Source organism: Hyperolius riggenbachi, chromosome 6 (assembly GCF_040937935.1).
Source record: "Hyperolius riggenbachi isolate aHypRig1 chromosome 6, aHypRig1.pri, whole genome shotgun sequence".
NCBI classification, from domain to species: Eukaryota; Metazoa; Chordata; class Amphibia; order Anura; family Hyperoliidae; genus Hyperolius; species Hyperolius riggenbachi.
The window spans coordinates 285,303,637-285,319,096 of record NC_090651.1 but is presented as its reverse complement, the minus strand read 5'-3'; the positions used below and the strand labels follow the sequence as shown (position 1 = coordinate 285,319,096).

The window sequence follows — 15,460 nt, the reverse complement described above, 5'->3', positions numbered from 1 at the left end:
GCAATGTGTAAAAGTTCATCTCGGATCCACTTCTTCTGCTGAATTGGCTGAAGGTAATTAGATTAGATGGGAGTTTTGGGTGCATTTCCAGTTGTATTCAGCAGAAGATGTGGGCCCACACCTAGAGGTCTTACTTCTATAGACAGGAAGAAGTGAAGCTAGAGCAGTGCTGGATCCAGGTGATGCTGGAGTTGAGGGGACAGAGAGCCTGCGGAAAGGACCAGGCCAAGGATTGTCAGGAGACCGAGTTACACTGGGGAAGCTGCAACAACGTTAACAGATCGATAATCATCTGTGACGTTGAGCTTCCGTAGTTAGTGATATCAAAGCAAACATACAAATGGTCTTGAAAGTAGAGAGAGGTCTAAAGTAAATTATGCTGCTGAAACTTTTCAGTTTTAGGACTTCTCAAAAATAAGTAGGTTGAATCTGCTTACACGCTGTTGCATAAACAGCATTTAGGGAAGTTGCAGCCTTAGAATGTTTAAATTGAAACTATTCACCTTGTGTAATATTTGAGTTGCTTTAATACGCATAATAAGCTTTCTTACTAGTGCTCTTTTTGTCTGGGTACAAACAGAAAAGCATGAAGCCACTTTTTGTTGTGCACATTTCACCAAAATATTTCTTGTAGTAATTTCAACGTTAAAATATTTCCCTGTAATATCTAGTTTGTTTATTAGCACAGTGCCTGGTTTGAATCCCAGCCAGGGCACTAACTGCACAGAGTTTGTATGTTCTCCCAGTGTCTGCATGTTTTTCCTTCGGGCACTCCGTTTTCCACCCACATCCCAAAAACATACAGAACGTTAATTGGTGTTCCCCTAAATTGGCTCTAGACTACGATACATACATAGACATATGACTATGGTAAGGATTACATTGTGAGCCCCCTCTGAAGGACCGTTAAAGGACAACTGAAGTGAGAGTAATATGGAGTCTGCCATATTTATTTTCTGTTAAACAATACCAGTTGCCTGGCAGCCCTGCTGATCTATATAGTTGCAGCAGTGTCTGAATCGCACCAGAAACAAGCATACAGCTAATCTCGTCCGATCTGACAATATTGTCAGAAACACCTGATCTGCTGCATGCCTGTTCAGGCTCTATGGCTAAAAGTATTACAGGCAGAGGTTAAGCAGGACAGCCAGGCAATGTGCATTAATTAAAAGGAAATAAATATGGCAGCCTCCATATCCCTTTCTCTTCAGTTGCCCTTTAGGTGACAATATACTCTACTGCCCTGCAGAAGATGTTGGCGCTATATAAATACATAATTGGTGATAGCAGTGTTCTTGGATATACGTAGTGATATTTCTGTTTTTCTCTTCCAGGCGCAACTTGACAAAACTGTCCCTCATCTTCAGTCACATGTTGGCAGAACTGAAAGGAATTTTTCCTAATGGATTGTTCCAGGGAGACAACTTCAGGATCACAAAGGCTGATGCTGCTGAGTTCTGGAGAAAAGCATTTGGAGAAAAGTATGGATTCTGTCTGTCGAATGGCTGTTTTGGCAACCCAGTTATTTAAAAAATAGGCTATGTTTTTTACTTGCTGATGGTAGAAAGTTTATTTTCGGAACGTAGCTGTCCTTGTTTAAGGACTCTGGGACAAGCACATTCTGGCACCGTAAGGACCAGGGCCTCTGTGATTGACTCACAATGATCCCAAGGTTGGCTCTTGACTGGCGCACAGATCTCAGCTGTCAGATTGCAGAGTTAAACGGATCAATGGGAGTGCATGGAGCCGATCGATTGAAATCTGCGTCCTGGTCAGTGGTGTAGGAATAGGGCATGCAGAGGTTGCAAACGCTCCGGGGCCCTTGGGTCAGAAGGGCCCCGAGGGATCCTCTCTCAACAGCAGTCAGTATTAGCTGTTTATTAGTCCTGTGCTGATAATTATCACTTCTACAGACGTTTTAAATAGCGGTAATCGTTACCAAAACTGTTCCCCATACCCTGCTTGCACCACTAATACTGTGATGAGGCTTGGCAGTTGTTGGTGCTCCATAGCAATGGTTATGTATGGAGTGCTTTGGGGGGGGGGGGGGGGGCACAATGTAAAACTTGCCTTGGCGCCCAAAGCTCTTTAGCTACGCCACTGGTCCTGGTAGAGATGGGGAGCTGGAAACAGGACATAGATTTTAGTATCTTGCATCCACAATAAATAAGGCACTCTTGAATATGTTTTGTCATTCCTACAACTTTTCAATGTAAATCAGACTAAGCTAGGACACACCGTTTCATATGAAGCTATGTGTATGTGAGTGAGCTGTGGCTGTCTCTCCTTATCCCTTGTAAGGTGGTGATTTTTTACTTCTGTCTCAAAGAACCATTGTGGCGTGGAAGATTTTCCGACATGCCCTGCACGAAGTCCACCCCATTTCCTCCGGTTTGGAAGCCATGGCCCTGAAATCAACTATTGACCTCACATGTAACGATTACATCTCTGTTTTTGAGTTTGACATCTTCACGCGGCTTTTTCAGGTAAATGAACATAACTTTGTCACTATATGTAGGTAGAGGTATGCTAGATGTGGGACTTTGTTCTGATGTCGGTCACACTCAGAGAGTCTCAGGATAGATAGGAAAGTTGTTCTGACCTTATCTGAGAAATTGCACTCCTCTTAGTGGATTGAGAAAATGATCACTCCTAGTCTATCCATTAATATAAAACGTTGCTTACGATAAGATCAGGACTGATCACATTTTGCGTCTGTCCTCATTCTACATCTCCCTGGTATTACCAGCATATGAGTTGGACACTAGAGGATGTGTTTATTGTGCCTTCCCTTGGCCATACACTGGGAGATTTATCTGCAAGGTTACAGAATTTACCAACTGTGCCAGTGGTTTAAAGGATCACTATCACAAACCAAAAAAGTTAAAAAATGTGTACACATACTTAAAGTGAACCAGGGGCAAAGCACCCTCATGAATCTTACCTTGTATATAAGTGGGAACATTAGAGAATGGGGGGGGGGGGGAGACAACGAGCAGCCCATTCGGGATGTCACTCAGGGGAGTGGTGTGAACAGTAGGATTGGCAGAGGGATTGGCGTCTCTGGGGTTGAGTGGATCATTCCGGCGGACCGCTTGCGGGTTAGGGTTCTGCGGTTGATGGGTGCCGTACACACGCCGGATTGTCAACTGAGGTGGTCATTCTCGGCCTCCTCAGCCAACTTAAGTCAGGCGTGTATACAAGGCTTGAGGAAACTAGTCACAACCCTGGACAAGATAAATTACTCCTATGTGATATACTCTGAAATAAATCCCTTCCATTGAACAATATGGGCTGTCATAGAATTTAGAGGTGTAGTGCTAAATTTATCTCTCAGAGCTCTTTCATACAGGCACCTGTCTGCTGCTGTCTTGTACTAGCTGGGCGCTCGTTAGTGCTTGGTACAGGTTTGTTGATGCCTGGTAAAGCCATTGCATGTCAAGTGCTGACACGTGTGGTGTTAAAAACGCTGAACCCGAATGGCTCTCAAGGATTGCAACTGGGAGGCTGAACTGCCTGACATGCACGCAGCTCAGCTTCACATCTGAAAGAGGCCTTCTAGAAAGTCATACTGTTCATACGATTACATTTGTGGTTAGCACTCCCAGGCAGGTCAATATCTGCACAGAATTTGCATGTTCTCCCTGTCAGTGGGTTACCTCTGAGCACTCAAGTTTCCTCCCATATTCCAAAAACGCACAGATAATTTAATTGGTTTCCCCCTACAATTGGCCCTAGACTGATACACGTATGGCTATGGTGCAGATTAAATTGTGAGCTACTCTGAGGGACAGTTAGTGACAAGCACTATAGGATGTCAGCACTATATAAATAATAATGGTTAATCGGATTCATTCCTCTGATTCCTACCACTTGCAATTTTTCAATATTTTGCATAAGATCGATCAACATTCAGTTGACAGGAAACTTTGGGGGAATCCATTCACAGCAGAGGAATTAAACCTGTATGGAATTGAATGGTAAAATTGATGCATGGATTAGGTACCTTTTATCTGTTCATAGTGACTTGCAGGCTGTTAGTGTAGTGCACTGATCCTGTATTTTTTAGCAAATGCTCAGTTTTTCTGTAGCCTAGGCTTGTTACAGCATTGTTTTATATCTTTCTGTATAGCCATGGTCTTCCCTGCTCAGGAACTGGAATAGTTTGGCTGTTACTCATCCTGGGTACATGGCCTTTCTGACTTATGATGAGGTCAAAGCTCGACTTCAGAAATTTATCCACAAACCTGGGAGGTAAGTCTGTTTAGATTTGATAAAATGATGGTGCATTAGACTCCACAGTTAAGTTAAAGTTTTAAACCCTCTTCTTGATGTTAACAGTGTTACAAAGATCTTATATGATTGCCTTTTTTGTGCCACAGTGTCACCAGAACTTTCTGCTTGCTATATTCCATTTTCACCTTCTCAGTGTTCTGTTATCTTCATATTCTACCGTAAAAGGAATAAAGTTCATGTCTTTGGCACTGAGGTGTCAGTCTAATTCTCACCCAAGAATTGTATTCAGTGTTTGGGTTGAGCAAGGAAGGTTAAGAACATTTGAGGCCACCATTGGGGAAATCCTCACTCACTTCCTGTTGCTTTCATGGGTGTTTGGGACAGGAAGTGAAAGGAAATTTCAGCAGTGGTGACATACCTCATGTCAGGTTTTGCTGAAATGTTCTAGTCAGGTAAGTCCTGGTACGGATTTTGTTAAAGGAATATGCGCTTCCTGTCTGTCTTATGGGTATTGCAGAAGAGAAGAGGATATTGCAAATGTCCCTGATTAGGACACGGACAGCAGTAACAATCAGACCTGTTACTCTTCCTCATTCCTGCTAAAACGAAAAATAAAACCTAGGTGTCCAACTCATATAAAAAATTAACTAGGTGGTAAAGGATATCTCACTGGGGTGGCCGCTTTAATAGGCTATTACTGTGATCATTAACAAAGCCTGCTACCCCTAGAGGCACTTCTGTTTCTGCAGGAAAATGTCTTCATATAGAGCTACTAGAAAGAGGCAAGACATGAGGTGAGGTTGGTCGTGTACGAGAGATAACTGCGCTGGAGACTTGGGTGCAGGACACAGCCGCACAGGACATGGCTGATCCTGCTGCCGCACAAGTCCGCGCCGTGTTAGGCCCTCCAGGCCGCCATGGATAGTGGGGGAATGAAATAATTGCTGGAAGCCGAATTATTATTTTTAAAGCAACTTCAGCTCCATCTTCTGACGGCACTGAAGTTACTCCCTGTGCCTGCTATAGCCGTAGTTCCTATTACGGCCTATGGTGGCGCCGGCTGCGCCCAAGTCTTCTGCGCCCAAGTCTCCAGCGCTGGATTTAGCGTGTTTGAGGTTGGTCAGCTTCCACCACTCCTTTAAAGGGGAATTAACATATTTTTGGGACTGTAAGACTCTCCTGACCATAAGAGGCACCTAGGTTTAGAGGCCAAAAAACCAGGGGGGGGGGGGGGGAGAGTATTTTAAACCTGGTGTCCATTGTGCAGGGGCATCTTGTGGATCTTTGTTCCTACTTACAGCAGTAAACATTCTGTTTGAAAGTTGCAATTGCTGCAATGAAGAGGTATAATAAGTAAAGTAAATCTGTGTAGTAATATCTAGCACTGCACTGGTGATCTGTCATTAGAGCTTTGGGGATGACTTTAAACCTCCGGTCTCAGGCTGTCATGCTTTGTACCTGCATTAAAGGAAACATCAGGGGAATTAACCTAATCCAGAGTTACTTACCTGGGGTTTCTTCCACCCCCTGCAAGCATATGTGTCCCTCGCCTGCGCAGAGCACTCCTGGCGATGCGAGTGGCACGGCCGCGCACATGCGCAGTAGCCGCCACCCAGGGCTGTGGAGTCGGTACAAAATCACCCGACGACTCAGTTTTCGAAACCACTGACTCCGATGACTCAGTTTATAAAACCACCAACTGCAGGTACCCAAAATTTGCTCCGACTACTTGACTCCAACTCCACAGCCCTGCCGCCACATGGCCGGGTCGGTGTCTGCTATGGAGGGGTCCCCGGGCGACCCCCTGAGAGCGGAGCTGCAGAGAAAGGCACATAAGTTTTCAGGAGCTGAAAGAAACCCCAGGTAAGTAAATCTGGATTAGGTTAATTCTTCTGATGTTTCATTTAAGTGAACGTCATCCCATTACCTGCAGCAGCCCCAGCACACTGGCTGACCAGCATGATCCTTGCTATGTGACTTGGCAGTTATGGGACTAGGGGGCATATCCTCTGTGCTGTTCCAGGGCCATGGAGGTGGGCTCTAACCTGGCAGCCTGACTCCTTGTGTTGTCTTGGTGATGGCTGGCTTTCAAGTCCAGTGAGGTGGTGTCGATGGCTGTGGGAGAAGAAGCTGCAGGGATGACAGTCAGCGTGTCTGTGCGGTGTCCCGTTCGGCATGGTGGAGCAAGCGGTATCCTGATTCTTAGGGGACCGGTGCAGCAGGTGCAGGGATGATAGTTGGCAGGTCTGTGTGGTGTCCCATCACCAGCTCCATCCTCCTTCCATACACAACCTTTCTCCCTACACAGCATCGGCGTTCACCCAAGGACTTTTCTCTCCGACAGCAGCAACTGAACTTTAAGATCCGTTCACTCAAAAAGTGCTTTGGAGCTGGCGCACTGGGAAAGGAGCTGACAGCTGTATTGAGATTCCTCCGGCAACAATGACCTGGCAATTGCCACTCTCTAAAGCACACTTCATATTCGCGGCAACTACCCTGTCAGACCTCACGCATGGGCACAGACCTGGTCGCACATTTGGACCATGAGACGCACTGATTCCAATCACCCTTATGGTCTAAAAAATACAATAAGGGCTCTTTTCCACTAGCGCGTTTGCGCTAGCTGAGTCGCAAAATCGCAAACCGCTAGCGATTTTACAATCGCTAGGGTTTGCTAAATAAACCAGGAATCGCGGTAGTTTATTTCCACCACCGCGATTCGTTTTTGCCTCAAACGCGATCGCGCCAGGGAGCGAAATTTGCCGCGATTTTGCTATGCACTACAGTGCATAGCAAAATCGTGAACGCAAGCGCCGGAACTTTCCTGCACTTTGCGATTCAGCAATCGCTAGCGTTCAGCGTGAACGCTAGTGATAGCTAGTGGAAAAGGGCCCTAAATGAGACTAAAGTGGCCAGCATTTGAGCTAGAATAATATGCTAATTACTTTGTCCACAAAATATCTCATATGCAGCTGGAGTGTATAAGAAACTTATTTATTTTTAAATGCTATTAATAATAAAAAAAACTCGTAATGCATAGTTTCATTTTGGAAATATAAGGGTGGTGGTTAGGATCTACATGGAAAAAAATATTTGTAAATCGCCCACCTGGATGAGATAATGTGGGTCGCGTTTTCTGACTTTCCTGATGACAATTCTTGCAAGAGAGCTATTTTTACCACTGGCTTCCTCTATTTATTTCGCATGACGCATCAGCTTCTAAAAATGAGACTTCCTGCCCCCAGACTTCACTTTGAATTTTTATTTGTTTTTAATTTTTTTTAATATACGTCTGATTTTCTAGACACTTAAATGCATTTTTACTAATTCAAATCCATTACGTAGCCTAAAGATTAACAGAATTGAATGCAGAAATAAAAGGGAAGTCTTGTTAGTAATTGTGGAACTTTAAAAGACATCTAAGCAAGATTAGATGTTCTTCTTTCAGCCCCTCGGTGTAGTTCCAGTGCCATCCAGTGTGCCGATGTTCTTCTTTCAGCCCCTCGGTGTAGTTCCAGTGCCATCCAGTGTGCCGCTAGCCCCCTCTGAAAGAACGCCGACCTCTGCTTTCTTTATGAGCTACAGTTCGGAAATGTCCACACGCCTATCTCGATCGCACTCCTGTCGCCGGAAGAATTCTGAGCTTGTGTAGTTCACAAAGACTTAAACTGCGCACGTGCAAAACGCTCATTTGACGAGAACAATAGTCGTCACATAATATACCTAACATAAGCCGTATCCTTATGAGCAAGATGACCTAAAGTATAAACAGGCCAACCCAAAGTCTAATTTGGGAAAAAACACTCATTTACAAACTTAGGGGGGGGGGGGGGAATATAATGTTGAAGGAAGTGCTGCTCCCCAGAGTCTATAAATCTCCCTTCCCCTAAGGGCTCGTTTCCACTATAGCGAATCCGCATGCTGGCACTGCATGCGGATTCGCATAGTCAATGATGATGAGGCTGTTTCCACTTGTGCGGCGGCGGGAGCGTTTTTCGGTGCGGCAGAAATCTGCACGCCAGAGCCGTCAGATTTCGCGTGCGGGAGGAATGCGGGCGAATCGCCGCTAATCCATTTAATAGGGAAATCGCATGCGGCTTTGTCATGCGGATTTCCCCGCGATTTCGCGTGCGATTTCGCATGGTTTGCTATGGAGCTTTACTCAGGCAGTGACATGGTTAAATTCGCCTGGCTCCTTGCCATGCGAAATCGCATGCGAAATTGCGGCTAAATCCGCAGGCGGAAACGCAGCCGCATGCGATTTCTTCTGCGGTGGAATCCAGGCGATTCCGCACCGCAACAGTGGAAACGAGCCCTGAATGCAGTGTGTGTGCAGCTCCTCTGTTCTGCTCATCTTCCTTATTTTGTACTAAGCTAAATTTGTTCGATCATCAGAAACCATTAAAGGAAAACTGAGGTGACATAAGATAGACATGTGTATGTATAGTGCCAAACACACAAATAACTTGGCTGTGCTCCTTTTTTCTTTCTCTGCCTGAAAGAGTTAAACATCAGGTATGGAGTTACAGTTTCTGTCCAGGTCGGACTGGGGTAGACTATAGCATAACCCTCACTGATAAGTAATTAAAGACATAAAACACTTTCCTGTCAGTAAATGGCTTCTGAGAGCAGGGAAGAGATAAATTGAGTCAATAATTCATAGATTTGAGCTCTGGCATACTTCAATGAAGGAGCCATTGAGCAGAGACGTTGAAACAGTAAAAACTAGTTTTAAATATAAAATAAAACTGGGATATCTAAAAAGTTAATTTTCAGGAGGAAGATAGATGCAATAGTTTTTTTCATCAGTTTATTTTCACCTTGATGTCCTTTAAGTGTAAAGAATAAGCAAACCCACCACTATAGATTACATGGCAGACATTTAGTCATGCCTATTTTTACATTTCTCATTGTTTCTCCTTTCAGTTACATTTTTCGTCTGAGCTGCACTCGACTTGGTCAGTGGGCGATTGGATATGTTACAGGGGACGGAAACATTTTACAGACCATCCCTCACAATAAACCACTCTTCCAGGCTCTGATCGATGGATTCCGGGAAGGATTGTAAGAGCAACCTTTTTTGCTTCTCTGTTCACACCTGTACGCTTGGCTTGCTGTTGAACTCAAAGGTTAAGAACGTTACACATCACTTAGTTGCAGTCTAAATTTAGAATCTTTTCCTCAAACACTGTATAGTGCAAGCTACCCATGATGCAGTTTCTAGTGAGGACCTTTTCAGCAGTTCCTGGGATGAGTCAGTGTTATTGTGTCTGCTTTGCTTCCCAAGCCTACAAGGAACATATAAAGTATACCGAGCACCTGTGAGCTCTTATGTGCTACAATTATATGCTATAACTTCTCTCTCATGGTGCTGCCGTAGCAATATATTTTGTTCCCAGCAGCTGCAATGCATGATGCAGGGGACCTGCAATGCATGCCGGGAGATGTAAGAGCAAAGTAGGAGGTGCCCAGACAAAGAAGCTGTATATAAAAAAAAATATTGGACTTGCAACACCAATGAAAGAATAGATCCTACCTTAAATGGGGACCTCTCGCGTGTATGGTAGCATGGTAGTCTGTCAGCCCAAGGCTGACAGAACCTCTCCTAAAGGCACAGCAATCGACCTGAGGAAAGCGGCTTATGCCCTGAAAGAAGGTGTCTCTAAAGGGCTCAAACCAGCATACACGTGAGAGGTCCTCATTCATGGTAGGACCTAGTCTTTCTTCCTACCCACGTTGTTAGTCCTATATTTAACACACACACAACACACACACAACACACACACTGGATTTTTCCTGGAGCTACAACCAACAAGCCAAGTCCACAAGGTACCGAGGAGGGGCGGTATTTCCCCACCTGCTCATATAAGTGGCCCCTAAAAAGGCATCATTGTGGGGAAAAAACATTTCACAGCTTTTATTTACATTTGAGCAAAAAGTGTTCAGTCCAACATTATTCATACCCTTCTCAATAATCAATAGAAAAGCTTTTATTGGCTCTTACAGCAATCAAATGATTCCTATAATTGCAGACCAGCTTTTTTGCATTTCTCCACAGGTATTTTTGCGCATTCATCTTTAGCAATGAGCTCCAAATCTTTCAGGTTGGAGGGTCTTCTTGCCATCACCCTGATCTTTAGCTCCCTCCACAGATTATCAATTGGATTCAAGTCAGGACTCTGGCTGGGCCATTCCAAAATGTTAATGTTGTCGTCTGCTAACCATTTCATTACCACTTTTGCAGTGTGTTTTGGGTCATTGTCATGCCCAAATGTCCACTGGTGCCCAAGTTTCTCTGCAGACTGATTGATGTTGCTTTTAAGAATCCTCAGGTATTGCTCTTTTTTCATGGTGCCATTTACTGTGATTAGGTTCCCTGGTCCATTGGCTGAAAAACACCCCCAAAGCATTAGATTCCCAACACCACGTTTGACATTGGGGATGGTGGTATTTGGGTTTAAGGCTCCCCAAAAGATAGGGAGCTAATTTTTGAAGATAAATGGGCAAAAATACCCGTGGAGACATGCACAAAGCTGGTCTGCAATTATAGGAAGCGTTTCATTGCTGTAAAGTCAATAAAGGCTTTTCTATCGCTTAAGAAGGGTATACATTTTGGACTGGATACTTTTTGCTCAAATGTAAATAAAAGTTGAGAATTACCGTAGTTTTTTCCCCACAATAATGCTTTGTGTACATAGTCTTATTATCTTTTGGGAGACACCTATGTAATTTCCCATCAAAAAATTACTTGCTGGTTGAATAAAAGTGACTTAGTCAAAATTTGCCAGGCATGTGAATAATTATGGGCAGCACAGTACATCTGCCAGCATGCATAGCATTGCAGCTGCAGAGGATGACTATCGGCATGCACTTAGGTATAGAAATCTGCAAGATTTGTTTTTACTTTAACACAGATGATAGCCATATTTTGAGCATTACATTTAGTTTTCCCTAGTGTTCAGCTTTAAACGAATCAGTAATGTCTTTTTATGATGTACATTCACATTAGGCTAGTATGCAGGAAATGCCTTTTTACATAGATCATAGTAATTCTGCATTCCTGCTCTTAAATATGGTTGTATCTCATACCCTGCTGCTATTTCTATCTCTGTTTACAGCTACCTCTTTCCTGATGGTCGGAATCAGAATCCAGATCTGACAGGCCTCTGTGAGCCCACCCCTCAGGACCACATCAAAGTTACTCAGGTAAAACTGCTCCTTAGGTAATGCTAAACATGTCTTCAAGAACAAAAATAGAGATTTGGCTCCTCCTTTTCAGAGTGTTAAGCAGAAAGACTTTGTCACTTCAGAGGTTTTAGAAGATAACCTGCGATGGGTTTCGTTGGTGTATTTATACTTACCTGGGGCTTCCTCCAGCCCCTTGAGGTGCGTGTGGTCCCTCACCGTTATCTAGATCCCCTCTGTTCTCTTCTGGCCAGCCGTGCTCTTCTGCACATTCACAGCTCGGCCATGCATGCACCCCCGTCGTGCTCCTGTTGGTAGCATTCTGTGCAGAGCGCTTCCGCGCACAGGAGAGCGGTGGGGTGCATGCGCGGCTGGGCCATGCATACACTGAAGCACTTGACTGGCAACGACAGGCCAGATTACGGGGAGTGGGGTTGGGGAGGATTACAAGAGAATGGAGCAGCCGGAGGGGATGACGAGGGAACCCACATACCTCATGGGGCAATTGGAAGCCCAGGTAAGTATAAATACACCAAGGAAACCCATCTCGGGTACACCTTAAAGCACACCTGAAAGGCTATGAAATGGAAAATCGCATATAGCGGTATGTCAGCTCACTTCCGGACACATCTCTAGAGGTGTTTATAGGGACGTATACATACCACTATATGAGATGTATATGTATATCACTCCTTCCAGGTGTGCTTTCATTTCATTTTTTCCCCCCCTCAGTTTCTAGCTGCTTGTGCAGTGAGGATGTTCATATGTGGTTTTTGTCAGTGACCTCTAGCTAGGTGTGATGCCTTCCTTTGTCCTTTTGGTGCACCAAAAAGGCTTGTACACACGTTAGAGGGAACTCCCCTGACTGGCTTTCCACCGCCGTCTGGACAGGCAGTGTAGTGTTTGTACAAGATCTTCCCCTCTTGACATTTAGTGATCTGACATGCTGGATTTCTAAATGATACTGACGATTGAGTGATGGACAGGCGTGTTGTAGTGTTACTTACCCTGCTTGCCAGGAGGAGCTTGCTATTGGTCCGCCCTGTTTCTCAGGCTGCAGCCTAGCCTTGTGTCTGTACAGAGCTTGTTAAAGTCAGCCTGCAGACTAAAAATCGACTCAGCAGCACTGAAAAGGCCTGGTGTTTCTTTAACAGTTTCACAGCATCAGAACTTTGTTTCTCTTATACAAGCCTCATTTTTAGATGCACATAAAACTGCCCGGGCATTTTTCCCCTGATGCTGTGCAAAGCATGATGGGATTTCTGATGTTGTTGCTCTCATTCTGCTGTTTTGATGCAAAAAAAATGTTCTTACATTTTTGAATTTGACATTTGAAGCCTAGCGCATGCAGCTGGGAGGGGTTATCAGGACACAGGACAGTTGGAACTGTGTCTCATGCTCCCCGTCTCCTCCTTTCAACCAAAAAGATGGCTGCCCCATGACAAAGATGGCAGCCCCCATAAATCACAAACCTTTGCCTGTTCTTTTAAAACAGGGTGAGTAAGAGATTATATTACCAATCTATTCTAATTAACATAACTAATATAACTTAATGACAGTATGTTTGTTTAGGCTGAAGTTCCCCGTTAAAGACACACACGGAGCATCTCAAGTCTAATTTACCATTGTGGTCTATGAGTTGAGTGTGCTTGTTTTCATTGTATCATTAGCTAGCTTTGCTAAATAACAGATTTGCTGTTGTCTTGGATCGCCTTTACACAGCAGGATTGGGCTCCATTTGTTTTTGATGAAAGTAGTCCTGAAGCATTATAAAAGTAAACCGCTCAGTAGTGGGAAGCCTCTAGATAGGGGGTGTAAGAAGATGCGTGTCGCTTTTAGATTATCCTGAGGTGTTCCACTACCAAGGTAACTATTTCACTTTTAGAACACTTCAGAGCTACTTTGACAATTCAATTAGCACGGTTGCCATATTATTGAGGTTCTTTGGCTGTAATATGGCGGAACCAACAAGCCCCTGTATGTAATGACTAAGTGTCCCGGAGGAATGTGTTCAGACAGGTTCTCAGTCTGGCGGTAGCACAAGTCTGTTTGCCAGGACACATACAAACAACTGGGGTTCTATTCATTGCTTACCAGTTCAATGACTGGTAAATTCTGCACAGATCTGCTTCATTCAGAACAAATACTAGTGCTGGGGAAGTGGAAGAGCCTGCTATGTTGCACCTCTTGGCAGGTAAACATCCGTTTTGCCTTTTCCTTCCTTTTGTGATTGTTTCAGGTTCACACAGCGCTATCGGTTGCTCCACCTTGCCCCCTATGGCACCTTATGCAAGTGACGGTGGAGTAATGGATAGAACTGCTGTTTCCCAGGCTTGAATCACAACAAAAACACTATCTGCATTAAGGCTCCATTCACACTTAAAAGTGCAAAACGCCAGCGATTTTTGCTGGCGTTTTGCGGGAGTGATTTTTTTTTTTTACGCGGAAAAATCACTGGAGAGTGCAGTGATTTCTCCGCGATCGCGTTTTGCGCTTCTATAGCACTGAAATGTGATCGCTGGGAAATCGCCTGAAAATGGTGCAGGCTACGTGTTTCACGATTTTGGGCGATTTGCGGCGATTAGCGCAAATCGCCCAAGTAAGAATGGGCCCATAGGGTTTTATTACACTAGCGCTTTCAAAAGCGCTAGCGTTTGAGCGTTTTGCCGAAATCACCGGCAAACCTCTCAAGTGTGAATGGGGCCTAAGTTTGTGTGTTCTCATTGGGTTTGCTCTGGGCCCTCCAGTATTAGAATCATATATTGGCAGTTGCTCAATAATCAGAACGGTTGTAGAAATACAACAATCATAAAGACAGCCTAGGAATTCATACATCTTCAAAACGCATGAGATTGTTGTGTGTTTGCGATTCTAGGAGCCACCTGAAGAGTTGCCCAAAACTCTGCAATGTTTGGAGAAATAGGGGGAAGACTTCATTACCTTATAATGTAATAAAAGGAATTCCGAGGGGGAATTGTTAATGTATGTTATGTAATGCTGGGAATACACGGCTCGATTTTGAGCCATTAGGATGGCTCGATAGATAATTTCCGACATTTCTGATCACCGGTCGATTGTTTTGCCGCTCGATTTCTTATTAAAGTGGATTGAAAAAAAGATAAGAAAAACAAGCAGAGGATAAGAGAATCAAGCGGGCAAAACGATCAGGCACAGAATCTAGCGCCAGAATCGGCCCGCATATTCCCAGCATTAGGGAACCATTAGTGATGACAGGGCTGTGGAGTTGGAGTCGGAGTTGGGGCAATTTTGGGCACCCGGAGTATGAGTTGGAGTCAGTCGTTGATTTCATACACTGAGGAGTCGGGAGTCGGATAATTTTTGTACAAAATCCACAGCCCTGTTAAGTATTAGATTAATGCTACGTACACACTTGAGATAAGTCTTTGGAAAATGAAAGATCACAGACCAATTTTACCCCCTTCCATGTAGTATGAGAGCCACACCTACAGTCTATTCTATGGAGCTGAACTCCCCATCAGATGAAAATCTTTGCAAGATGCTGCACACAAAGATGCTGTACACATGCAACAGATCAGTATCTGCAAAAGATCTGTTCCCGCAAAAGATCCGTTCCTGCAAAATGCATTCATAGTCTGATATCTGCAGATCTTCATACACACCTTGTTTAACAGAAATTCATCTGCATATCTGACAATCATCTGCAGATCTGAAGATCCATCCTGGTGGATCTGATCTGCAGATGAATGTCCGTTAAACAAGGTGTGTATGAGGATCTGCAGATATCATAGACTATGAATGCATTTTGCAGGAACGGATCTTTTGCAGGAACAGATCTTTTGCAAATACTGATCTTTTGAATGTGTACAGCATCTTTGTGTGCAAGATCTCGCAAAGATTTTTATCGGATGAGGAGTTCAGCTCCATAGAATAGACTGTGTAGGTATGGCTCTCATACTACATGGAATTGGGTAAAATTGGTCTGTGATCTTGCCTTTTCCACAGACTTTTATCTCAAGTGTGTATGTAGCATTAGGAGTCGGAGCCATTTTGGGTACCT

The 15,460-nt window shown here is 44.2% G+C and overlaps 1 protein-coding gene across 1 annotated transcript in view; it reads left to right on the top strand.

Annotated features, from left to right (window-relative positions):
- Positions 1–15,460, top strand: part of CBL (Cbl proto-oncogene) — a 100,252-nt gene that overhangs the window by 56,586 nt on the left and 28,206 nt on the right. The window contains exons 3-7 of the mRNA XM_068240970.1: positions 1,335–1,481; positions 2,330–2,486; positions 4,133–4,254; positions 9,163–9,300; positions 11,355–11,442. Of these exons, the coding sequence (XP_068097071.1) occupies positions 1,335–1,481; positions 2,330–2,486; positions 4,133–4,254; positions 9,163–9,300; positions 11,355–11,442 (652 nt within the window). The remainder of the gene's footprint in view (positions 1–1,334; positions 1,482–2,329; positions 2,487–4,132; positions 4,255–9,162; positions 9,301–11,354; positions 11,443–15,460) is intronic.